This window comes from Lactuca serriola, chromosome 8, assembly GCF_051521515.1.
Source record: "Lactuca serriola cultivar US96UC23 chromosome 8, Lser_US96UC23_V15, whole genome shotgun sequence".
In the NCBI taxonomy this organism is placed as follows: domain Eukaryota; kingdom Viridiplantae; phylum Streptophyta; class Magnoliopsida; order Asterales; family Asteraceae; genus Lactuca; species Lactuca serriola.
Window position 1 is genome coordinate 142,921,822 of NC_136415.1, and position 26,790 is coordinate 142,948,611.

The 26,790-nt window shown below is 36.3% G+C and overlaps 3 protein-coding genes across 3 annotated transcripts; 2 read left to right on the plus strand and 1 right to left on the minus strand.

Moving 5' to 3' along the window:
- Positions 1–5,129: 5,129 nt before the first annotated feature.
- LOC145068850 (E3 ubiquitin-protein ligase At4g11680-like) lies at positions 5,130–7,687 on the plus strand. The gene is made up of 5 exons (XM_079015824.1): positions 5,130–5,276; positions 5,898–6,484; positions 6,558–6,683; positions 6,785–7,076; positions 7,160–7,687. The coding sequence occupies exons 2-5, from the start codon at positions 5,901–5,903 to the stop codon at positions 7,313–7,315; spliced, it is 1,158 nt and encodes a 385-aa protein (XP_078871950.1). The 5' UTR covers positions 5,130–5,276; positions 5,898–5,900; the 3' UTR covers positions 7,316–7,687.
- A 1,840-nt stretch (positions 7,688–9,527) lies between these two features.
- LOC145067468 (uncharacterized) lies at positions 9,528–10,421 on the plus strand. Its single transcript, XM_079014602.1, has 3 exons — positions 9,528–9,750; positions 9,832–9,995; positions 10,416–10,421. Exons 1-3 carry the CDS (start codon positions 9,528–9,530, stop codon positions 10,419–10,421), a joined length of 393 nt encoding a protein of 130 aa, XP_078870728.1.
- A 1,885-nt stretch (positions 10,422–12,306) lies between these two features.
- Positions 12,307–13,695, minus strand: LOC145069999 (uncharacterized). Its single transcript, XM_079016920.1, has 3 exons — positions 13,223–13,695; positions 12,926–13,142; positions 12,307–12,862 (listed from the first exon to the last, which is right to left on the minus strand). Exons 1-3 carry the CDS (start codon positions 13,547–13,549, stop codon positions 12,492–12,494), a joined length of 915 nt encoding a protein of 304 aa, XP_078873046.1. The 5' UTR covers positions 13,550–13,695; the 3' UTR covers positions 12,307–12,491.
- Positions 13,696–26,790: the final 13,095 nt, after the last annotated feature.

The window sequence follows — 26,790 nt, forward strand, 5'->3', positions numbered from 1 at the left end:
TGCCCATGCTTTCCACACTTGAAACATGTCACCTCCATGCCACATTTTCCTGAGTGCTTCTTCTTGCACTTATCGCACCACCTTGCCTCATCCCTTCCTCCTCCTCCAGACTTCGAGAATTTTCTTTTCTCATTAGAACTCGAAGTTCCTTCTAACTTTCTCTTCTCGCCAACTTCAACCTTACTGTCAGTCCTCCCCTTGATCATATTCTCAACAGACTTGGCAGCCCAAATAGCTGCCTCTAGAGTAGGTGCCTGACACACTGGCACCGCATACTCCCAAGGGAGTCCCTTTGCGTACCGGTCGACTTTTGTCAGTTCGGCTGGGACGATGCGCAAAGCAAACTCCATCTTGTCTGTGAAGGCATTAGTGTATTCATCCACTGACATGTTGCCTTTCTTCAATATCAGAAATTTGTTCTCCAACTCTAGCAGGTTTTGGGCCGAGCAGAACTTGCGCTTGAATTGCACCAAGAACTCTGCCCAGGTCAGTTGCAGTGGCTCATTAGGACTTAGGATCTTCCCCAAGGTGTTCCACCAACGAACAGCCCCACCCCTGAACTGACGTACTGCGAAAGTGGTCTGCAACTTGCCTCTGCAACCACACGTCATGAAGGCTAGCTCCATTTCCGATATCCAATCCATAACTCCGATCGGATCCTCCTTTCCAATGAAGGTCGATGGTTTGCAAGTCAGAAAATCCTTATACTTGCATCCCATTCCATCATTCCTTCCATTCTGGTTGTTTTGCCTAACTATCGGTGGGTTGGCTTGACCAACAGATCCACTGAAGTTTCCTCCTTCCGAGTGCCCTTCATTTAATTCAGGCTCTTCCACTTGAATTGACAGTTCTTCACGATTCTGTTGAAGCAACCGCCTGGTTTCATCCATCTGACGATCCAACATCGTCTGAATCATCAATTGTACACCAGCCATTGTTATCGGCTCAGGTGCTGCTGCTACGACAGGTATTTGCTCAATCACTGGTGGTCGATTCCTGTTTTCATCAGCATTTCCAACTCCACTTCTTGTTCTCACCATTTTTTATCTATACACCGAATAAGGTGAAATTAGATCCTCATTCACGATAGATATTCAAATCATCCTTATCACTCCGAAACGTTTACATGCTAGTTCTAATATCGTAGACGTACGCTTAGAATCCTACACACATAAGGTTTCTAGATCCGGTCGGCAACAGACTATAGATCCGAACAAATAATATCATATATGGCAATATATAACATTTAGCACATAAAGCATTTTAGGCAACTTTCCTAAAATAAACTAGTGCTCGTGTCTAAAACATAACAGACACACATCTCAAAATTCCATTTAGCATTCTAAGTTTAAGTCTAGAAATCCTACAAATTCCTAGTTCGCTTAAACTAATGCTCTGATACCAACTGTGACATCCCCATTTTCACGGCCAGAAAAGACCGATTTGTTTATGCTTTGTTTTATAAAATCAGAGTAATCTTTTAAAGAAAACAGTTGCGGAATTTGTTCCCAGAACAAAATATGATAAAAATTATCAAAGCATTGCCTTAAAGAAATGTATTTTCATTATATAACAAAATCACGGGATGTCATGTTCAATACAGACCAAAAGCATAAACAGAACAAAATAGACCTTACAACAGTTATTCATAACTACTGGCCTATACTCCAAAATCCCTCGTCAAGTCCACCAACTTATACTCTTGTGCCATTACCTGTAATGCAAAGAAAACTGTGTGGGTCAGGCTTGGGAGCCTGGTGAGCATATAGGGTTTTCAACCCACAATAATATAATTATTATATTCAACCATCAAACAATCAACTCAATTACCCATCCCTATTATCTTTCTTAGGATTTTACCCTAGGAATTCAACTACCCATCATTCATTCATTCCTAAGGATTGACCTAAGGAATTAGCACAAACTTCCACTGCTACATAAGGCGCATCTGCCAACATTATCCTTTAAGCGCCTCTGCCAGGATTCGTCATACACTATGAGGCGCGACTGCCAGGTTTATGACATTCTCTTTTAGGCTCATCTGCCGACATTATCTTATAAGCGCATCTGCCAAGATTATCCTATAAGCGCATCTACTATTGTTATGACAATCTCTATTTGGCGCATCTGCCAAGTTCACGACATTCACTACTTGGTGCATCTACCGATATTATTCTCAAGCACATCTGCTAGTTTTATGACATTCTTTAATTGGTGCATCTACCAATATCATTCTTAATCATCTTTCATACCTCATCATTTTATCACATACCAACTATCTCATCTACCCATGTTCTACCAAACATATTTGTAGATATAAAATACATATACAGTTTAACTCATTTAAAAACTATATAAAACATCTATTCCACACTCATCTCAAATAAACAACAATATATAAACACATAGCACGTATTTTATAACAAATACTTCATGTTTATGTGTTAGAAGAAAGTAACTACACACCCACACATATAAACAACAATATACTTAATACACTCGAACCATACTTGTATTATTATCGTGTTTATGAAAGGCAGTATACACTCACTTGATCAGAAGATGATCAGACAGCACTACGGCTTGCAGAAGTAGTATCTCTCCGCAGATCTGGAAGATCTCTACAAAAAATCGAACTTCTCGTGGACAGAGCTTCGGCTCGGGAATCGCACTTCTCGGGATCTTCGGGGCTTCGAAACTTGCTTCGGGACTCGGGAATATTATTGGGGCTTCGGGGTACTTCTGGCACGCAAATCGAGGTAAAAATGGAGAGAGAAGAAAGAAAGATAGCAAAGGAGTCGGCTGCCTTCGGATCCTATTTATAAAGGCTGGAACCTCGGAGTACGCGGGGCGTACGCCTCGGATCGTCATGGCTTACGTATCCGAAATACTCGAGTGCGAATGTCGACATACCTCGGTGTACGCGGGGCGTAGGCTAGTACGCGGGGCGTACTTCGGATGAGTCCGATGACTCGTCTTCGGATAATACCGGGATTTAATAATTAAATTTAATTATTAATTATTTAATAAACTTCGAAAATTCATATCTTCTTCATATGAACTCCGTTTTCGACGTTCTTTATATCAACGCGTAGGTGAGACTACGCTCTACAACTTTCGTTTAGACTTCGTCGACTAATTTTGACTTTATTTTTATTATTTATTTTAACGTCCGTTCTCGCCTAACTTTTCATCGCTTCGATACCAACAATGAGATCTTTGATTCTCATTTAGATTGTTTCGGCTAAAAACTGCTTGATCTCAAATCGAGTATTTCAGGCTGCATACCGTTAAGTCGAAACTTCAGAAAATCATAACTTCCTCATACGAAGTCAGATTTTGGCGTTCTATATATGTACGGAATCCTTGTAACATATACTACAACTTAGTTAAGATTATTCATTCTAAATAATCTTTCATCAAAAATTCATTTTTGACGCCTATCGTCTATATATATATATATATATATATATATATATATATATATATATATATATATATATATATATATATATATATATATATATATATATATATATATATAATCCATATTGATATTTCTTGGGTAAATTACACGGATGGTCCCTATGGTTTAGGGTAATCTGCGTGTTTGGTTCCTAACAATATTTTTTAACACGGACCGTCCCTACTTTATATTTTTGTTACACGCTTGGTCCCTATTTGTCTTAAAAAGACTATTTTGCCCTTATAAGAATTTTTATTTTTTACATTTATTAAAAAAAATAATAATTAAATTCAGGCCCCACCCTATTTACACATTCACCTAGTGCGTATACCCCTTGTGAAAATCCCAATCCGACATCTCACAAGATCTTCCTCATCTTCTTTTCTTCTCCGCCGGTAACTCTTCACCACCATAATACTCCCGTCATCGGTAAATTGATCCCCACCCAATCTTTTTCATGCTCTAACATCGACATCCTCATATCACATTCTTCTTTCCCCAGCAACCCTCCGCCTCTGACGATTCATGGCATGTAGAGCCAAAGAAAATAGAGATGATTGCTCCAGTGGAACAACTGTTGTCTCTCTAAAATCAAATCATTAAGGGATTCAAATTACTAGTTTCAAGTGAGTAAACATTTTAACCCATAACCACCGATTAGATCTTTAAAAGATTTAATTTACAGACCTCCAAATTTAAAAAAAAAAAAAAACAAAGATTTAAAGGACTCAATTTGCTAATCCGAAGACTCATTTTATGCACAGAGATGAGTTACAAGTGATAACTATGTTGGCAATTTTGGGCATCACGAAACATCTCTTTTAAGCATTTCATCAAACACCTCTTGTGCAACTCAAGTGGAATCCATTTTTTCGCACCAATCACAAAGTTATATCCAGATTATAGTAACCTATATAATCAATACAACATCACATGTCATGTACAGTTAATACAACCACAACTCACATAAGAGACCTGAGAAAATAGAGAGAACCAATAACGACAGAAAGGGAATCACGGAGAGGGGTAGAAGAAAGGATTGGAATTTGTTTTTTTATTCATATGATGTTACCTGGAAATAAGTTTCACAGATGACACCCTCATTTCTGATTATAAATGTAGCTCTGTGGACTCCATTGTTTCCGGTGATGGTTGGATCGACTAGCATCACCGGTACTTCACGAGGTTGGAGGGTTGTAGGTGCGTTAGAAGGATGTGGAGTAGATAGGTGGCAGTGGCTGGTTATCGTTGAAGTTTTTCGGAAAGAGAAGACGGATGCAGAATCAACGATTGTATCTCCGGCAAGGTGTGAGGTTGGTTGTCGGTGGAGTCGGCGTTAAAGAGAGAAGATGCGGGGATGAAGAATTGAAGATGGGTGCTTTAGGTTTAAGTCTTTTTTTCTTTTTGTAATTTGTTTTAATGTATTTATGTTATTTATATAATAAAACAAATACATTAGAAAACTTAAAAAAATTAGAAAAAAATTTATTAAGGGCAGTATAGTCATTTTATCTCGGATAAGGACCAAACGCGTAACAAAAATATATTTTAAGGACTATCCGAGTTAAAAAGAGTTGTTAGGGACCAAGCACGCAGATTACCCTAAACCATAGGGACCATCTGTGTAATTTACCCATATTTCTTCTATTTTGCGTTTGAGCAAACTGATAGAAGCCGGGTAAAGTTAAATAACGATAGAAGCTGAGCTTCTTTCTCGATCAAAAAGAACAAAAAGTTCGAATCTCGTCGATTCACTCGATTAAGGTTCTTCATTCTGCAAAATTCGGTTAATTGAGACTTAAGATCACTGGTACGTTTTTGTACGATTAGTAGAACTGTTTGTCTCCAAAATCATTTTCTCTGTTTATCATCTGTACTTCTAATTTGTTTCTCTTTATCATTGTTGTGAAATTCCGATATTGGTGTTTCGGAATTAGTATATCGATTGGCCCTTCGATTTTTGGTGGTGTATATTTGATGTTTTGCTCTAGTTGATTTTGAAAACTAGGGTTTTGAATCGCAGCTCCGAATTTTATAACAATTTGTAATCGAGGGATTAGTGATTTCAAATCAGTTTGTTTTATGTGAAAATCGTCTATAATTTATCGAAAAAACATGGTTTGGTTTTTCATCTCGGCTTGAGTTTGACTTTTGCCCAAGTGGTTCATTGAAATTGAAGATATTATGGAGTTTACACTCCAAATTTAGAGTGTAACTATTCATTTCTTTATCTATAGTGTGCAAAATAGAGTAGGGTTGAAGCTTTTACTCAATTTTACACTATAAATAAAGTGTAATAGCAAAAATAGAGTGGGGTTGGAGATGCTCTCAAAGAGTGTATTCATAATATGCTTGTGTTCTTCTTCTCTTATTCCTTTTTGTGCAATTGCATCAGCAATTATGTGACATTTCTAAACTTTTTGTGGACTAGGATATGGCTGTTACCTCTCAAGAACACAACAATCTAACAGATGATTACCCTTTGCTCATAGATCACACAGAAAACCACGAAAACCACCATTTTATTGATGTGGAAAGAGGAAGCTCTAATGCTTCATCATCAGGGTCATCTCATGATTCCACTCCACCTCCATCAAATGGATCAAATCCACCTGGCAGGAGGGGCGAAAGGTGGAATCCATTCAACACATTATTATGGATTTCAATTGAGTTATTATTCACATTAGGACAAATTATTGCTGCCATTGTTGTCTTATCAATCTCACAACATGAAAACCCACAAAACCCTTTGTTTGCTTGGGTTATTGGTTATGCCGCCGGCTGTGCTGCATGTCTGCCGCTTCTATACTGGCGGTACCTTCACCGGAATCAAGCTTCCGGGCAGCGGTCAGCTCAACTCGGGCAGCCACATTCAGAAAGGAACACTCCACCAGAACCAAATTCTTACATAACAATCTCATTTGCTCCCTCTTCAGAAGAGCAAACTCGTCAGACTACTACTACTACAACATCTTCAGATGCTTGGAATGGTTTAAACGTTGTGGGTTCAAATGTCAGGTAATTTGACAACTTTACCCTCAACTGCTACATGATTATTACTCCATCTTTTAAAAGTATTTTCCTCCTGTAGGGTTAATATGCTAGTGGACCATTTCAAGATGGCTGTGGATTGCTTCTTTGCTGTATGGTTTGTAGTTGGCAATGTTTGGATCTTTGGAGACCAGTCATCTTCTATCGATGCTCCCAATTTGTACAGGTGCTACTCTTGGTTCTTAAATGACCATTTTACCCTTCTGTCTAAAAATGGTATTATTTCTTCAACTTGATGAGACAACTTACAGTTTTTCTTGGTTGCAGGTTAAGTATAGTTTTCCTTGCCATAAGTTGTATAGGGTATGCAATGCCTTTCATTTTATGTGGAATGATATGTTGCTGCTTTCCTTGTATTGTTTCTATCCTTGGAATCCGTGAGGATATGAATCAAATCAGAGGAGCAAGTCAAGACTCCATTAATGCTCTTCCAACACACAAGTTCAAAATAAAGAGAGCTCAGAAAAACGACTCTAAGGAGTATGATTCAGGAGTTGATGAAGGTGGGATTCTAGCAGGTGGAACAGAAAATGAACGCCTCGTCTCTGGAGAAGATGCTGTAAGTTCTTAATATACTAATTTAGATACTATTTTTAATTATCTGGTTAATGGTTTTTAATTTTATAATTTATAATGGTACAGGTTTGTTGTATTTGTCTGGCTAAATATAGAGATGATGATTTGTTGCGGGAGCTTCCATGCACACATTTCTTTCATACGGAATGTGTTGATAAATGGCTGAAAATCAATGCATCATGTCCATTATGCAAGTTTGAGATTTGTACCCAACAACCATAAACTGTTGACAAAAATCATGTTACCATATATTTTTTTTTTATAAAATCAGTTGATGAAGAGGATTGATTGATCCGAATGGCTATATCTGGATTGGTGTACAAGTTTGACAACACGAGGTACATGTTGTCGCCCACATGCTTTTTTTAATGTCTGGGAAATGAAGATGAAGTTGTGTAATTGACAGATTCTGTCTGATGAAATTGCATTTTCCCAAGTGCTGATAAATTGTGAAGAGGGTCAAGTCTTGAAGGTAGGGGTGTTGTGTTTGTTTGTTGAAACTTAAAAGTTAAAAGTGACGGGGGTTGTAAAGTTTGTATGAATGACTACTGAATTGAATGTAAGTGTAATTATTTATTAATGCTTATTATGTTATGCGTGGCTCTTGTCGGAAGCAAATGCTGAGAAAATGCAAAATGAACATGACGTTTTGTGGCAGTGATATGATCGTTGTTGCATTTTTAATCTTCATAATCTATAATTTTTCCAATAGAAAGCGAAAAACATTGTTGGCAAATGGGTGGAATTTAATTTCGTCAGATTCTTATATTTTATATGATTACACCTTTCTTCTATAGGGATCCAAAGGAATCTAATTCCTTCTTTATTTGTAAAAGATAATAAAAAATTTTATTTTAGAATTTTATCTCTGTCAGGTCAGCTGTAAGAATGTGAGAAATTGAATCCATAAGATAAAAGTGGAGGGACTGTTGTCATGGGATCATTTGGTGCTGGTGGTGGCCCTAAGAGTTGGTTATGAGATAGTATATTTGAAGAAATTGTTTGAGGATTTTGAGTTTCATCTAACTTGTAGACTAGGAAATTCAGCTCTAGTGTGCATTGAATTCTTTACGGGCATTGGGTTTTTGTAATGTAGAGGATTCTTATGTCAAATATATATTGGTTTGCTTTGTACCTAAGATATGTACAAAAATGAGTTTTTAGGGAGGATGGTACTATAGCCGGTTGGACAAACGGGAAACGGCGGTACCACCCGGCGGTGGTACCGGCGGTTAACTATACCTTGTTTGGTTGGGTTCAGCGGGTTAATGGCATGAATCGGTTTCACCAACCCATTACTTTTGCCTATATTCAATTCAAGTGTGAATGATGTAGAGAAATCAAGGCTATACAGAGAAATAAAGGCCGTCCACTTTTAACTTTTGCATTGAATCCGTTGTTTTTTTTTCTTTTCTTGTGTGTACAAATCAAGTTTCCAATTTAATTCATCTCAAGTTAATTCAATGCATGTGACCAATTTTATACAGATAATTGATTCTCCTGACCATTCACTTTTGACCATATTATTTTGAATGAATTTCATTTTGACCATATTCATACGTGTGTTTTTCTTTATTTTTTAATTTTTTTTGTTTTATTTAAGTTTATAAAAATGAATACACATTTCATTCATTTGTAGTGTGTTTTCTCTGAAAATTTATATAATTCACTCAATTTCTAGTAATTACATTCAATGGATTTCCGAGACAAAGATAAACAAATCGGTTATAGCCAAAGACGCAAAGTCACACAAGGCGTTTCAAGTCAAGATATTCCATATTTTTCTTCATATTTTCAAAATCCAAACTATCAGAATCTTTCTCTTTATTATTATGTTTTTTATTTTAATTTTAATTTTAATTTTTATTAAGATTCTCTCTATATATACCCTTGTTTCATTATATATATATATATATATATATATATATATATATATATATATATATATATATATATATGTTTGTTTCATTTTCTCTCTATATTTTCTCTTTTCAAAGTGAGTCCAAACGTTCGGAAAATAGTAATGGAAGTTAACGATAATAGTTCATCGTCTGAGGATGAACTTATCAACAATAATTTGTTACCTGTATTGTTTCGTTTTGCACAAATTCTTCTTTAGAATAATGCTAGCCCAAACAACATTCAAAGGAGAAACACAATCCACATAGATCACTTAGAGGTTGAATGAATGTTGATCCGACATTATTTTGCGGATGATTCAACCTATAGTCACGCGCAATTCACCAAAAGGTTCTGTATGAGAAAATTTTTGTTTATGCGACTTGTTGGTGATCTAGAGATGAATTATCCTTATTTTCAAACAACATTTGATGCAACAAATCAAAGAAGTTTCAGTGCACTACAAAAATGCACATCAACAATACATCAATTCGCGAAGAGTTATAACACATACTCGTTAGATGAGTATCTGAATATGTCAGAAATAACTTCTCGTGAAGCTCTTAAAAACTTTTGCTATGGTGTTGTTCAAATGTATAAGGCAGAATATTTACGCCGTCCAACATCCACTGACATTTACCTATTGTATGAAGCACATGAAGCTAGACATGGATTCCGTGGAATGCTTGGTAGCATTGATTGCACATATTGGAATTGGAGGAATTGTCCAACAAAATTGAGAGGCCAATACATGAGGGGTAACCATCAGTATCTATCAATGATACTAGAAGCGGTGACATCATAAGATTTATGGTTTTGACATGCATTCTATGGTGTAGCCGGTTCGAACAATGATTTAAAGGTCCTCTACCAATCACCACTGTTTAATGAGAAATATCATGGAACGGGACCCGATTGTTCATTTTATCTGAATGATGAACACTACAAGCATGGTTACTATCTTGCAGATGAAATATATCCATCATGTATTGTATTTGTGAAGGTATATCCATGTCCTATAACCGGAAAAAAAATGGTTCAAGGCAGCACAAGAATCAACAAGAAATGGCGTAGAACGTGCTTTTCGGGTCCTTAAATGACGTTGGTACATATTAAAAATACATGCACGAGCTATGATGGTGAAGAATACAAAAAATATAATGTATGCTTGTATTATACTACACAATATGATATTGAAAGATGATGATAATGTGATATCTCATGTGTATCAGCCCGATCCCCCCCCCCCCCCCCACCGACAAAGTCGATGACCAAGAAATAGTATATGAATTACTGATCATATTGAACATGTCTACGTTCCAAACTCTGGATACTAACTAGTTAATTTTAATTGTCGTTTTAGGATTTAAATTATGTTGTCTTTTTTAAGTGTATTTTTTTTAATTATTGTGTGTTTTTTTAGTTGTAGTGTGGTTTTTTAATTAAATGTTATTTTTAATATTATTTTAGAATCTTTTTTGTTTTAAATTAGCAAAATTTTATTTTTAAATGAAAAAAATATTATGTTTTATTTTATTTTTTATTTTCTAATTTAATTAAATAAAAAAGAATGATATGGAAAATGGGTTGGAAAAGATATGTTTTCCATGTGTTGTGGGTTGGGAGGGTTGAAAAAAATAGAATAGAGAGAAAATAAAAAAACTGATATAACAATGGGTTGAGTGGGTTAGGAGGGAATGACTCTCCTCCCTTATATTACCCCCAGTGGGGTGATCTTGGTGAACCGCTCATTGTTTTTAAATTAAACGAAAATGAAAACTAAAACAAATTTGGTGACCTAGTCTGAAGTAGGGGTGTTCAAAATCGGATATCCGAAAATTCGGATAGTTGATTTTTGATATCCGAATCCGTATCCGAAATTTCGGATACGGATTCGGATATTAAACCGGATATCCGAATTTCATTAATTTTAAATAAATATCCACATCTGAACATCCGATCCGTAAAATCACATCAACTCTTAAAATTAATAATAGCAACTATGTTAAATCTTGCGACATAGATGGATATCGATAGCAACAAATAAATATATGTAGCATTTACTTAATAATTTTTTATTATAAACCAATGAACCAGGATTATAACAAACAAATATATAACGATTGTAAATGGAAAGGTTTGCAATAAAAGTTTGGAAAAAATGGTCACGAAAAAGTTGAAAATGATGGGGAACATTAGTCCATTAAGCATGTCAATGTTTCTAATTTCTCATTTTAAAATATTAAAAAATAAAGAAAAACTATTTTTTTTCGGATATCGGATATCCAAAATATCCGAAACTTTATAAATTCACTATCCGTATCCGAATACGAAAAACCAGATATCCGAAATTTCGGATAATTTCGGATCGGATATTTCGGATGCGGATATTTTTAAACACCCCTAGTGTGAAGGGGCCATCTAAGTTTACAAACACTCTTCTTTTTAACATTAACTAACCTACGTGTCCATCGTTTAACAGGGGAGTTAAATTAACTTTTTTAATTAAATATATTTTTGTTAATAACAACTTTTTAATTAAAAAAAAAAACCAAAATACATGATAAGTTTTTGTATACAATATGATACCAATATTGATATCATTTTTTTAACATAAAATTGGGTTGAGTTGAATTGCTAATGAAAGTAAAAAAATTGAGTTTAATTGAGTTGTGAATATGAAATAGAGAGAAATTAGTTTTTTAATAGATGATTGAATTGGATTGTGTTGTGAATGAGAATAACCTTATGCTATTTCCATTGGTGACCTTTTTTTCTAGTTGGTTACCAAAACTAAATTAAATAAAAATGAGAAATAGAGAAAAATGGTCAACTAAAGGAGAGGAGGCGTCGATCCACCAAACAAAGTCGTGACTATTTGTGTTAATTTTCAATTTTTTTTCTTTTCTTAAATAAATCTTATAAACATTAAATTAGGCTTTTATCTTTTTAAAGATCAAAATAAAAAATAGACCTAGATTTATAATTTTTTTTCACAACAAATAAAAACCAATATCCATATATTTTCAAGCAGGTACTTCGGTACTTCTCTGTCTTCGCTACATTTTAGGCTTTGGAATAGAATACCCATCTACCGGTATCAGAATCGAACTGGACCCATACCCTCCTATTTGGTTTAGTTTTCCGTTCCCCAAAAAGATGAAATTATGTTTAGATCATATATTACATCACAACCAGGACCAATTTTGTAATTTACACTATACAATACAAATGGTTTATAATCATAACTCTCAATATAAATGTTTCTTTCTCTCTTGACAACTATTCAAATTCCTATGCACGTATCACAATGGTTTAACTAAAAACAAACATTTGCTTAAAAACATTCAAAACTTTAACAAAACAACATTCTACACAAAATGCAAATATTACCAAGAAACAAAATTGGTGAAAACCCCTAACAAGCAAAAAACTGAAATTGTAGCTATCTCATTCTCAACAACTCATCTCAAAACCAAAACCATTATAACAAAGTAACTTACCTTACAGGCTGCTGGTTGTAGTGATTCTTCTCTTTCTTCTTGGCTGCTGCAAGCCTTGCACTCCTTGCCGCCGCCTCACTGGCGGCAGCTCTAGCGGCACCGTCCATTTCCTTGCCGGATTTCTTCTTCTTCATGGAAGCCATTTTCATAATCTTCTCTTTCATGTTCACTCCAGACAACTCTTTTTCTTCTGCAGCTGAGCTTTCAGTCTCCTGATCCTTTTCCTTTTCTTCTTCTTTTGCTTCCTTTGATGCCTTCTCTTTCTTCTTCTTTTTAGCACTTTTGCTCTCACCACCACCTCCCATGGTTTTCTCTTTCTTCTCTGCCACCCCTTCATTTTGATTCTCTACCTTCTCTTTACCTCCATCTACCAAGTGAATGTATCAACAAGATTACATGTTTTGATTTAACAGAAATTTCAGAGGCTTACCAATGGAGTTCTCTTTGCCAGGGTTGTTATTCAAACCGAATTCTGCAAGCACTGCTTCGAGCTCCGCTAGCTCCTTCTTCTTCAATTCCTTCTTCGAAAGCTGTCTGTCGGTTTCTTTGGGAGGTAAAATTGGAATAGTATTTTCAATGAATGGCTCTTCTTCTTCATCGGTTTCATCAAGGTCTTCATCTTCATCTTCACTTTCACTTTCACTCTCCTGGAAATTACGAAAAAGGTTTAAATCAAGATGTACAAAATCGAAGTTGAAAATGGAGTAATAATTAAGCGGACTCTCACCTCAACTGGAGTTTCATTTCCTTTCTGATCATCTTCACCGGCAACCCAAACGGACGGTGGCGGAGCGGTGGTTGCGTAGTAATCATCATCGTCTTCATCATCCACGTCCGCCCATGACTTCATTGTTAAAGGCGCTGGAGCCCAGAAAACCTGTTCCTCTACTCCATTTCCTTCACCATCATGTTTCGTCTTAGAGCTGCCTGCATTTTTTGAAGAACTATCACCTTTATCCGATTTCTTCTTCTTCTTTAGGCTACCAAGAGCAGCAAAAACATTGGTGCTGTTGATTGCTACTGGTCCATCCTTTCTACTTCCACCTCCAACCATTTCTATGCGAATTCCCAATCTCAAATTACACTTCAGATCGATATTTCAACAACCTACAGTTTTGTTTGTATCTTTGTAGAAGTAATCAGAGTTGCTACAATCGAATTCGAAAACCAGCACGACTTCGATTAACCTAAAACTTCGATTGAAATGCTGACAGGATTAAGGCAAAATGATGATGTCCAGTTTGGTGATTTAAGAGCGATAAACGATCTCTCCAAAAAAAAAAAAAAAAAAACAACAGCAACAGATCACAAACCACGATTAGGATTTGATTGAAGTTCGAAACGACTGGAAGCGTTAACGATTAGCTTTTCTTCTTCGTTTAATATACAGGCATTGGGTTCTGCGACACGATTAGGGTTCGTAAGAAGACGATGATGAAAGAAAGAAGGATATGAGTTTGGATTAGGGTTGGGATGAGCATCAGCTGCTGCTGCTGTGAGCTGCTTTTTGTATGTATGCACAGCACAGCGTTTTCTTCACTACAAGAGTAGTTTTTTTTTTTGCCTTCTGGATATTCACAGGGAAGGTAGTGGGTAAATCTCAGCCGTCTATTAGGAGAACGATGTAGATTGAGCTACGTGTGCTCAACATTTTGAAGTTGATTTGACCTTTAACTATCGTCAAATCTGTATTTTCTCCCCCTCCCAAAATAATTTTTGATGTAACAGTTTTACAGTAGTAATATGAGACAGAGTATGCTACCTTCATTGCATAGTCAATCAGGCCAAGCATGACATGTAGGCCAAAAGCATGACCCGGTCAAAGCCTGGTCAACTGAAGCCCAAGAAGGTCCAATTGGGCCCAATTGCACCCTTATAAAAATTAGCTTATTAAGGCTTGTAGGAATTGCCTAGATTGCCCGTAGGAGTGTTGATAGGGTGGGTTTTTTATGTTAAACAAATTCCTGACCAATATTAAATTCGGGTAATTCGAGTAGTGGGTCGGATTTGGGTAATTCAGTTATTACCCGAAAATATATAATTGTTTAATGACACTTGAAAATAAATTTAATGAAATAAATATGTCGTGTTTGAACATTGAGATTTTTTAGTCAGTATACTTGAAATATCAAGTAATCTTTTAACAATTTAATCTAATATAATAAGATGTTAAAAAACAAATACTTAAAGATCTTAGTTTAAAACTTGAATCTCTTGATAGAATCAAAAACTTAAAGATCTTAGTTTAAAAATTGAATCTCTTAATAGAATCAAAAAGAGTTTAATATATAGACTAGATTTCCTGCTCATTGTTTTAGATGAAAGATTTGTAAATTAAAACACTATGATAAGCAAAAAAGAAAAGGAAAAGAAAAGCATACAAGAATGCATTTTGATGAAATAATAACAACCAAAGTCAACCATCTAAATTACTTGATAACAATGTATATGCATGTATTTTACATTTACCAAAAAAACTCACGTCTTAAATCTAGAAAACATAAACATTACATATTATGAAAATAATAACATGTCAAGTTCCAAAAGACATTCATAAATATACTCGTTCTTCTTGCACCTTCACTACTTCATCTTGCTCAATTCTATATAAACAAAAAAGTCAAAAATTATTAGCATTAAAAGGAAAAGATATTAAATTTACAATCATTAAAATAAGAAATGAAACAATTACCTTTGTGAATTTGTTGATTTTCTTCCCAATCATTTTCATAATCGATTGTGTCACTTATGCTACCCCGAATTCAATCTTGTGTACAAATTAAACTTTCAACAATCTTAGGAGTCAAAGAACTCCTAAACGAATCCAAAACCCTCCCACTAGTGCTAAAAACGGATTTTGAAGCCACCGTTGAGACGGGAATGGCGAACACATCTCTTGTCATCAATGATAGAATCGGGAATCTTTGACTATTCACTTTCCACCGATCTAGAATATTAAACATTTCTGAGTCGTCTTCAACACTTTCTTGCAAATACTTTTATAACTCCCCAATTGATTCATCTATGTTCGTCTTCATCTTTTCTCTTAGTTTATTTCTCAATGGGGGGTTAGGTGCCATAAATTCTGGGTTTTTGTGTTTCCCAAATATCGATGATGAAATGGTAGACTCGACAATACTTGAAGTAGAACCTGGAGAATGAATTCTAATATAATCATTATATAATTCATATATAGAATCCATGATATATTTCTTTTTGGCCTCCACCCCTTTTTCTCCATAACGATCCTTGAAGTAGTATAACAAAATACTTTACTTTGTTCCTCGGATCAATAATCAAAGCAAAGTAGAGCAATAATTCTTTTTTTCTATGTCGAAAAAATACTTATCAAACTTTATTTTCATGGCCAATGCAATATCACAAAGACTAGAATCGGAAATAGCATTATCCAAGAGCTTACGAATGGAATATATATCTTCAATGCACGTGTTTGATGTCAAATAAAGTGTCTCGGAAATCCTCAAAGTAACATCATGAAAAGGTTTTAAAAAATGGCATACATTCCTAACCCTTTCTGTAACATCCCGGAATAGCAAGAGTAAAGTTGAAGGGCTAAAAGAGTAAAATGGGAAGGAGCAACTCGGCGAGTCCACGAGTGGACTCGGCGAGTAGGGTCGCGACTCTAGTCGTGTGTTAAGTGACCAACTCGGCGAGTAGCATGGGTGGACTCGGCGAGTTGGTGCTGAGTGGAGAAAACCCTAAATCCGGAGGTTGAGCCCTATATAAAGAACATGATGTCTCCTCCCCAGCCTCCTTATCCTCCCTTGAGTTCCAGAAGCCCTAATTTCGTGAGGAAACCCCATTGTTGAGTGAATTGGAGCTTGGAGAAGTGGTTGTTGAAGAAATCTTGAAGGAGAAGAGACTTGGATCAAAGGGCTTTGCAAGGATTCGGATTAATCTTCTCTTGGAGCTTCCTTTTGAGGTATTATTTCATTGTTTGAGCTGCTATTGTCTAGATTCATCATTTTTGGGGGTGTTAGAGATCATATCTTTTGGTGTATTGGAGTTAGAGGTTAGATCTGAGGTTGCTACCTCAGATCTGGAATGGAGAAAGGCTTGAATGCATAAAGTCCCTGTTGATGAGTGTTTGAAGGAGCTGTTTTGTCCCAAACCCTAGCCCTAGAGTGTAAAGTGCCTAGATCTCCTTGGATTCACGTAAAGTTTGCCACTTTACGTGATGGATGGCCTTAGGAAGGGTAGATCTATGGTTTGGATCATCTGCATGGCTTGGAAAGCCTCTGTATGGATTCAGACCTAGTGGTACTCAGCGAGTCACATGGGTGGACTCGGCGAGTTGCTTGAAGATAGGCTGGAACTCGACGAGTGGGAAGAACAACTCGGAGAGTTGGATGAAGATGGCCTGGAACTCGACGAGTTGGAAGAACAACTCGGCGAGTTGGTTGAAGATAGCCTTAGACTCAACGAGTCTGTTCTTGGACTCGGCGAGTCTTGTCGAAGAGTCCCAATCTTTTCTGGTTGAGCCGTGAATCAGTGAGTCAAGGGGATGACTCGGTGAGTTGTTTGTGAGTGGACTCAGAGTTGTTGAACTCGGCGAGTCTCGGGGTGACTCGGCGAGTTGAGTCGCGGATTGGGGAATTTCTGAGCATGGGGACTCGGCGAGTCATCGGGTTGACTCGGCGAGTAGAGTCAGTTAGGGGTTGACTTTGACCAAGGGTTGACCAGTGGTTTCCAGGGGCGTTTTGGTAATTGTTGGATATTGTTTTGAGTTTAGTGCCTTGGTGGTTGTCCGGTGGTGGAGACCGTATCAGTGATCGGAGCAGCTTGGGTTATTTGTGATGGGTTTTGGTCCTAAGAACATCCTATGTGCTCATATAAACCCTAATGCTTGGATCTAGGTTTCTCTATTGTACATGCAAGTTATCCAAGACTATAAACCCTAATTCTAGCATTCAAGTAATCATATTAACATGAGAATAGGTTTAAGATGCTACCTTGATTGTTATGTAGCAATAACAATCCCAAATCTCCTTGTATTGACTTTGGAAGGCTTAGAGTCACAAGTGTCACTCCTCTAATGGTTCACAAACACCATAAGCAAGAGGATGAAGAGGAGAGAGGATGGAAGCTGCCCAAAAACGTCTACAAACCCTAGAGAAGTCTTGTCCACGTTTTTGGTCCTTTATGGATCTATATATAATGAGGCTATTAGGGTTATCTAACAAGGAAACCCTAATTTGGATGCTTAAGCCCTAAGCAACCCATGGAGTCCATTAATTAAGGCCTTGGACGATTTCATATGGGCTTCCCCCATAGAATTCGTCCACCTTATAATATAAGGCAATCCATGGCCCAAATTGCAATTATCTTATAATTACAATTCCAATCCCTTAAGTTTAATTAATCTCTTTTAGTCACAAAACTAATTACCAATTAATTATTGACTAATATTAATTAAACAATATGATTTCTCCTTTAATATATTATTCTCATAATATATTAATAAATCATATTTAATCCTTTCTCTCCATGATTCATCCTATCAAGTTGCTTTGGTGAAGGCAACCCAAAAGGACCATGCACCATCGGGTCAAGTACATACCAAAATAGTTATGGACTTAGACACTAATCCAACAGTCTCCCACTTGGATAAGTCTAACAACTATTCTGCGTATGACTTCAGATCCTGATCTGCAATCGTAGCTTTCCAAAGTCGTTGTCAACTATGATCCTATCAGATACGCGTGTCCTTAGATAAGGGATCATATATTCCTCCATTTTAGATATCATATGAGATATGATTTCAAATCATTCTCTTTGAACTATATCTCGATTTCCGATTTATGACGACTGACTAATTGAACAAATCAAATTAGCCCTAGCCTGGACGAGCATTTACGTTTGTCATCACAAAATCATCGAGGGGCCCAAAGATATCGCTTTTATCCTACTTTGGATAAAAGGAATGGATAAACTTTGATACAATGCTTGCTTGCACTTACTCACCGAATCACACACAACAATATGTTTTATAACACCAAGTTACTAGTGCGTTTACATATTATCAATGTGCAACCGATTTGCAAGATACAACTCACACATCTCGGTTTCAAGAATATAAGATGTTATCGTCTCACCAATCACTCGTGATGCAATTCATGGAGTGATCCAAGTGAGCATGGGTTTAATCCAATGCTCAAATCATATTCATAAGCACTCATGAACGTTGCAGCAAACATTTGCTTATGTCTAATACTCTTTTAGACAATCCACACACCAATTCACGACAGTATTCATTCATATCTACTTCCAACATATGAACGACTGTGGCCCGTTCGAATAATTCGATTATTCTTAATAAATTCAATTATTCTGGAAGTCAAAACATGCAAATGTGAAACACAAGAATAATACTAATCCCATATGGCCTCAAACCTTTGAGTATAAATAAAACACCTTTTATTTATCACCATATTGATTACTCATTATTTTTCGTTTCGGTTAATCAACTTCTTACTTGAATTACAACACTTGTCCCATGCTCCTAACATGCACACAATGTTTACCTATGGTTCTTACTTTGTGAAATAGATCAAATTGAACACACTTCCAATCATTCTCATTTTACAACTCCAAATCCTTTTTCATAAGTGAAAGAATATCAAATTCTTGCTACTTATAGAATATGCTAGATTCTAATATTCTATGCAACGATCATTTCGTAATGTCACTGCACCAAAGTCACAAAGACTATTGCCAATGATATTACAAAGTCTTCTATCGGGGATTGTTACAAGACAATTCCTTAGATATGATGTTTCTCACTCAAAGTATATTCCTTTGAACATCCTTTTGCATAAAAGTTTCTAATCTAGTCATAGATTTTTCAATATTCAATTCCCAATATGGATACATTTCCATATTTTCCATATGACAACTTATTCTTAATAGAATCTTATCTATTCATAATAATGTCGATATGGTCCATCCAATATGGAAACATTTCCATATTTTCCAATACTATACTTCCAACTACTCACAAGCGACCAATCATCGGCGAACTTTGGATTGTCCTTTGATAGTTGTTTAATAATCTTAGTCAAAACCGATTCTAGTCCCTTTTCCCTCTAAATGCGCAAGACATTTGGAAAATTTTAGAATGGTCAAATATTAAAGCATTTGCAATCGATCCTATACCCGAAGCGTATGAGACACGATGCATAATGTTTTATTTGCTATGTTCTCAAAAATCGAATTGTGAAGAGGAATGCCGTAATCATAATCGAAATTTTAAGAACACACTATGTACCTTTGACTAAATTTATTAACATTTCTCAACCTAAGCCTTTAGATTTGAAATGAAGCATAATATTCTCTCCCTTAATTATAGCAAAACAACTTTACAACCCTTACGACTTTGCAAAGTATAACTCTTGTTTTCTATAATTAATATTGCCAACTTGCAATACGTGCCTTAATAATCATACAATCATAACATTTATGCTCCCACTATCATGATGATTATTATAAAACATAACACTTATGCTCCCACTAGTTTCGACATGTATTCATAAACATCTTAACTTTCAGAAAAACAATACCTATTGAATTTCTTAAGTCCATGTTTCTAATACTTAATGCTTTGATAATCTTTTATCAAGGCCTCTTAAACTTATACACCTTTGCCATAGATAGTTCATATGTGTGTCTAAACAATTAAGACTAATTGCCAAACCTCACAATTCAAATTATGGAAAGGCATACCGTAACCATAATCGAATTCGAGAATGCAATTTTACAATCACTATCTTCTTAAAATCTTTCTTAGTGAAAGCATTTCCTCACAATCATTTTCATGAAGGAGGAAATCTTATGACACTTAGATTTAAACGGTGTATGTGTTCCTATCCATGTGAATTTGTTAAAACCAAGGTTTACGACAAATTCAAACTTATATGGATCGAACTTTCTTAATCTTGATTTCTTGACTTGTGGTAACACAGCTGCCCACCATGTCTTCCAAGTAGTTAAGCAGCTCACCTTTTCCTATCAATGTACCTTTCATTGATTAAGGTGCTTTGCCTTTTATGCGTTCAAAATGAGAACTCATAGAACTCACATGCATAATTAACTCGATTGGATTGGCACAGAAACAAAATAATGTCAACACGATAGGTTGTAAACCTCAACTCGTGTGCTAGTGATGATTGATAAGGTCTATTTGATTTGTTCTTGAAACCTTTCAAGACCATTAAGACTCCCACTTACTCCTCGACATATAAGATTCTCTTGTCAAAACATTTCTTGACAAACAAATACTCAAGAGTTAGTATAGCTTTTATCAAAACTCTTAATAAATTGGTCCTAGTTGGTCTTTGTCTTATCCAAGACATCACAACTTTCCACATTTGATGAATGTTATAAACCTTTCTTAATACTTATCACTCAATGTTGCGATCTTAACTCTAAGACTTGTTATTGGAACGAAGTATGATTGACTTCTTGATTTAACCATTTCTCCAATCCTTGATTCCTCTTCTTAAACATACAATTGTACTAAGACTCACTTAGAGGATCAATTGAGATATAGTTCTTAATCATTAAGATCTATCATAAAGCATAAAAGGTACTCTCCCTTCTTCTTAGAATGGAGAAACTTTTATCTTTCTGCCTACTTGATTCTTCTTATTCGTTCTGCTATTGATTTAAACTTTTTCAATCAATTCAGAATTACACTTAATCTTGTAAGTATAATCATATTTACTACACCTTTAGTAAATCATGACAAATATCTTTGTTAATCTTATGGTGGACTTGATCAACACGCAACTTTGTGTATTCGATCTCCAAGTCCATCACTTGACACTTTGTCAATGAATTTGTCTAATTTCCAAATATGAAATTTCTCATTCATCATGCAACCAAGTTGCATGATTCCAAGTTTATGTCCAATTGAAACTTGGGCGATGAGAAACTCTCCCTATTTGGTAAACTTTCGACTTTCCATAAATAACATAATGAGAACCAAATCCATTATAGAAACATTTTAACATCAATTTTTTCATACACGCCATTGTAAGGATAAATAAATAATATAAAATCAAAATTTATTTTATTGCGGAAAAATTTATCCTTACAATGCAACTCATTGAAAAACTTATGCTAATACATCTTTCTTAGCAATCTAATTCTAACTCTAAGTAGTAGCTCAAGAATCTAATCTCCAAGTAATGCGATCGAAATCCATTCCTTCACGGTTAGATTCTGCTCACTTCTTCCCTTAAGCTTCCTTTCTTTTCTTCGATCCTACAAAACATCAATTGTAATCTTATCACATTATGTATTAAGAATCTAGAATAGAAGCTTAAAAGAGTTAGTCAATGGATTTTACCTAAAGCAGAGCCATACGTTTTGACTCTCCTATCTCTTAGATCTCTTAGGTAAATAGGGCAACTTCGTCTCCAATGCCCCTTTTCTTGGCAATAAAAGCAAATTGACTCTTTTGGAACATGACATGGAACTACTTCAAACATTGCCTTTCTCTTATGATCAAACCTTTCAATCATAGCATGTCTTTCGTTGCCATTGTCTATATCCATAGAGGTCTTAAAGGCAGATTCACCAATCAACTTTGCTTTTCCATTGCGCCAAAACATTTCTGATTCAGCAGCAATAAGCATATAGGTGAGATCTATAAGGGTCACGTCGCGGTTCATCATATAGTACTCTCTCACGAACTCACTATATGAGTTAGGAAGTGACTGAAGAACCCAATCAACAGCCATTTCCTCACAGATGACGGATCCCAACATTCTTAACCTATCAATGTGTGACTTCATCCCTAGGACGAGTGCACACACCGACTTTCCTTCTTTATGTTTACTTGCCAAAAGGGCTTGAGTGATCTTGAACTTTTCAAGCCTTTGAACTTGTGGGTTAAGGAGAATAATTGGAGGAGGAGGAGGAAGTGAAGCATGATTTCTTGTTCATCGATCAAATCGTGGAATACCATCTTCATGTGGAATGCTTGTTCCACGGGATTTGGGAAGACCATAGTTGTCGAACTTTGACATCTACAAAACGGGAGAAAACGAATTCAAGTTAGTTGATTGATTGAGTCCTTAGTAAATCACCCAAATGAGATACTAAGGCTAGGACCCAACACAATATTCTACAACTCGGGAGAGAGATGCCGTAACCCAAATTGCAGAACATTTGAAGGTAAGTGAATGACGATTCACTAATTTCCACCATGAAAAACGAAAAAGAAATTTAAGTTTTAAATCTATGAAAACTCCTAGATCCTTTGAGATTCATTAAACTTTCAATGGCATGTTTAAATCTCGATATGCCCCTCTTGTTTATGACCGGGATGCCGAGGATCACAAAGCGGGTGTGAATAACCATGCAAACTAACATGGTTCCCTCACATGTTACAGTCACCTATTCGATGTGCCGGTAAACCACACACGCTCCACCGAACTATGACAAACATTGAGTCACCCTTTGCTACCTTTGCTTAGAACCATTTAGTGTGCCGGTAAACCACACACGCTCCACTAACGTCTTCGCAAGGGTACAAAGTGTAATTTCATGGAATTGCATCAATTCACTTTTTCCTAAGTAACTAAGATTGGGAATTTTATGAAAACATTTAGTTACTTTAATAATTCATTATACTTATAATGGAAGGTTTCGTCCTATCCTACCTGTTCGGCTAACGACCCTCCACTAGTCAAGAGTGCGGTGGGTAAGAGTGGATACCCATTCAATCGCCATTTTATAGGCAATTTCCTTAAACACCCCTTATAGACCAGCTTCGTGAATGAGGCCTACTAATGGTAAGACTGACTTTTACTCATACATATATATATATATATATATATATATATATATATATAATGTTAGACTTTTAATGTTATATATAGTATAAGGTGTGTTTTACAACTTTTAAAATACTAGGTGGTCAAATTTAATAATTATACTTTTAATTCAATTAAATTGTACATCAAGACTTTATGGATTTACTAAATCTCTTTTAATTATACACCTTAATTAATTAATAAAACCATAAGGGTGTGATTTGAACTTTTTCAAAACAATACTAGGGTTTTAGAATTTAACATTCCTAATTAAACTTGTAATCAACTTTTAAATTCCAAAACTCGAGGGCAAGTTTTGAAACATTTCAAAATATTAAGGTTTAGAATTTAAATATACATCAAAATTAAACTATTAATCAAAATTTAAAATCCAAAACTTGAGGGCAAGTTTTGAAACCTTTTTCAAAACATTAGGGTTTCAACTATTTAAATTTCAAAACAACAAAACTTTTGAGGTCAAATTTAAACTATAAAACCAAAACGGGAAAATATGAAACATTTCATAACAAAAGGATCAAATAACAAATAATCTAAATTAACAATTAATCACATAATTATCCATATTTGATTTATTTAATGATTTCTTGCAAAACAATTTACCAATTTAATCAAAATAATTAATCAATTATCACATAAGGAAACAATTATCTTATTCATTGATAAATATCTTCAACTAGATCAAGAATATAGTCAAATATATCATAAAATCGGATTAATATTGATCTAATATGATAAGGTAACAATCCATAAGCAAAAACAGCAAGAAATCGCGAAATATGCTCCATCTGACGAGTTGACTCGTCGAGTCAGGCTTGGACCCGTCGAGTCTGCATGGACTCGGCGAGTCCAGCCTCCAGAAACCAAAAAATCGAATTTTTTAAACAAATCAAGCATCAATACAATAGAAACCAATCTAGGCTCTGATACCACTGATGGGTTTTGGTCCTAAGAAATCCTATGTGCTCATACAAACCCTAATGCTTGGATCTAGGTTTCTCTATTGTACATGCAAGTTATCCAAGACTATAAACCCTAATTCTAGCATTCAAGTAATCATATTAACATGAGAATAGGTTTAAGATGTTACCTTGATTGTTATGTAGCAATAACAATCCCAAATCTCCTTGTATTGACTTTGGAAGGCTTAGAGTCACAAGTGTCACTCCTCTAATGGTTCACAAACACCATAAGCAAGAGGATGAAGAGGAGAGAGGATGGAGGCTGCCCAAAAACGTCTACAAACCCTAGAGAAGTCTTGTCCACGTTTTTGGTCCTTTAGGGATCTATATATAGTGAGGCTATTAGGGTTATCTAACAAGGAAACCCTAATTTGGATGCTTAAGCCCTAAGCAACCCATGGAGTCCATTAATTAAGGCCTTGGACGATTTCATATGGGCTTCCCCCATAGAATTCGTCCACCTTATAATATAAGGCAATCCATGGCCCAAATTGCAATTATCTTATAATTACAATTCTAGTCCCTTAAGTTTAATTAATCTCTTTTAGTCACAAAACTAATTACCAATTAATTATTGACTAATTAAATTAAACAATATGATTTCTCCTTTAATATATTATTCCCATAAAATATTAATAAATCATATCTAATCCTTTCTCTCCATAATTCATCCTATCAAGTTGCTTTGATGAAGGCAACCCAAAAGGACCATGCACCATCGGGTCAAGTACATACCAAAATAGTTATGGACTTAGACACTAATCTAACAATCTGTTCAGTCGGCAGTTTCGAGGTGAGTTATCCTCACTATATCAACAGGGTCTAAGGCACCAAGGCCGACCCTTTATCGGATTGAGATCCGGGTATTTGTTGTATGTTATTGCTTTGATATGTTGCATCCTGGTAGCTAGGATGGTATACGTTAGAGACTTGTTTGAGATCGGTATCCTGAGACGTAGGGTGATGCTATGCTAGTGACCGGTTAGGTCGGTATCCTGGTTAGGATGATGATATGTTATGTGATTTGTTTGATCGGCTTGTTGACTATGAATGCTTATATGATTGTATGTTTATGTGCACATGGTTGTTTGGACTGGAGTTGGGTTGAGGCGGGTCCTGCTTTGTGCTGTAGGCCAAGATACCCAGGGCGGACCGGTTGTCCCAAAGGCCCAGCGAGCTGTCCGGATAGGCTGTAGGCCCCAAGAGGGCGGACCAGACGTGCCGAGGCTCAGAGAGTGGACCATGCCGACTGAAGGCCCGGTGCGGGTGGACCAGTCATACTGTAGACTTAGAGAGTGGACCAGGTGGATTGAAGGCCCGGTGCGGGCGGACCAATCACACTGCAGACTCGATGTATGTGGCTAGATTCGGAGAGTGGACCAGGTGGATTGAAGGCTCGGTGCGGGCAGACCAATCACACTGCAGACTCGAGGTATATGGCTAGACTCAGAGGGTGGACCAGGTGGACTGTTGGCCGGTGCGGTGGACCAGTCACACAGTAGACCTGAAGTGCATGGATGTTCTGTGATCGGATATGATATGGCATGTTATGCGTGTATGGTATATGTGGTTGGTATTTTGGGGATATCTCACTAAGCTTTCGGGATTACAGTTGTGGTTTTATGTTTTTTTCAGGTTCCTCAAGAGACTGTGGCAAGGCGAAGGCGTGATCGTACCGCTCCTCGTGTTTATGTTGTGATGAGATTCTGGGAATACTTAAATTAAATTGTATTGAAAACCTTTTTGTAATAACTTTAATGGAATCGGGTTGTTTTCGAAAATTTTAAATTGGTTGAAATTTTACAGTGTTACAAGTTGGTATCAGAGCCTTGGTTTGAGTGAATTAGAGGAACACTCGTGTGACTCCAGTCTCAAATCAAGGAGAGTTTTCAAAAGAGAATTTAAAATGGTTTTCAAAATGAGTAAAGGAGGACGCGTAGGTATGATTAGCCGGAGCCAATAAGTAACCCCAAAATACCATACATGATATTTGTTTTTGAGATTTGTTAGAACAGCATGCTAGTGCTAGGCTAGGGATCTTCAGGATTTCATGATAATGCTTCCTGATTTGTGATGCCTGTAGCCTAGGGTTTCCTTGTGGGAGATTTCCAGTGTTCCTCTAGTGGTGAGGGTTGAGCGCTTGATTGTATGTTTTCTCTAGGGCGTTGTGGTAGTACTTCATACAAATATGGGTAGGTGTGGAAGGTAGTATGGGACCGTACTACTGAAAGCACAGGACCCATACGCGTATCAGGGAAACCATGACCTCTAGGGTTGGGTTGAGAGAGTTGGTTCCCGGGATAGTGGGAAGCGTCTGAGATTTTGTGGTATTTTTCAGTATGGATATTCCGAGGCATGCTGGGAGTGGATCCGGGTCAGGATCAGGAGCAGGAGAAGGAGTTCCGGACGGGTCTGTACCGCCCGAGGTTATTGGTCAGATGAGCACATGCGAGTTGGATGCGAGGATTCGTGAG

Coding starts and splice junctions, on each gene's coding strand:
- LOC145069999 (XM_079016920.1), bottom strand. CDS start 13,549: ATGGTTGGAGGTGGAAGTAGAAAGGATGGACCAGTAGCAATCAACAGC. Junction 13,143..13,222: donor GAAATGAAACTCCAGTTGAG/GTGAGAGTCCGC, acceptor CGTAATTTCCAG/GAGAGTGAAAGTGAAAGTGA. Junction 12,863..12,925: donor TGGCAAAGAGAACTCCATTG/GTAAGCCTCTGA, acceptor TTCACTTGGTAG/ATGGAGGTAAAGAGAAGGTA.
- LOC145068850 (XM_079015824.1), top strand. CDS start 5,901: ATGGCTGTTACCTCTCAAGAACACAACAATCTAACAGATGATTACCCT. Junction 6,485..6,557: donor GTTGTGGGTTCAAATGTCAG/GTAATTTGACAA, acceptor TTCCTCCTGTAG/GGTTAATATGCTAGTGGACC. Junction 7,077..7,159: donor TCGTCTCTGGAGAAGATGCT/GTAAGTTCTTAA, acceptor ATAATGGTACAG/GTTTGTTGTATTTGTCTGGC.
- LOC145067468 (XM_079014602.1), top strand. CDS start 9,528: ATGTCAGAAATAACTTCTCGTGAAGCTCTTAAAAACTTTTGCTATGGT. Junction 9,751..9,831: donor GAGAGGCCAATACATGAGGG/GTAACCATCAGT, acceptor TCTATGGTGTAG/CCGGTTCGAACAATGATTTA.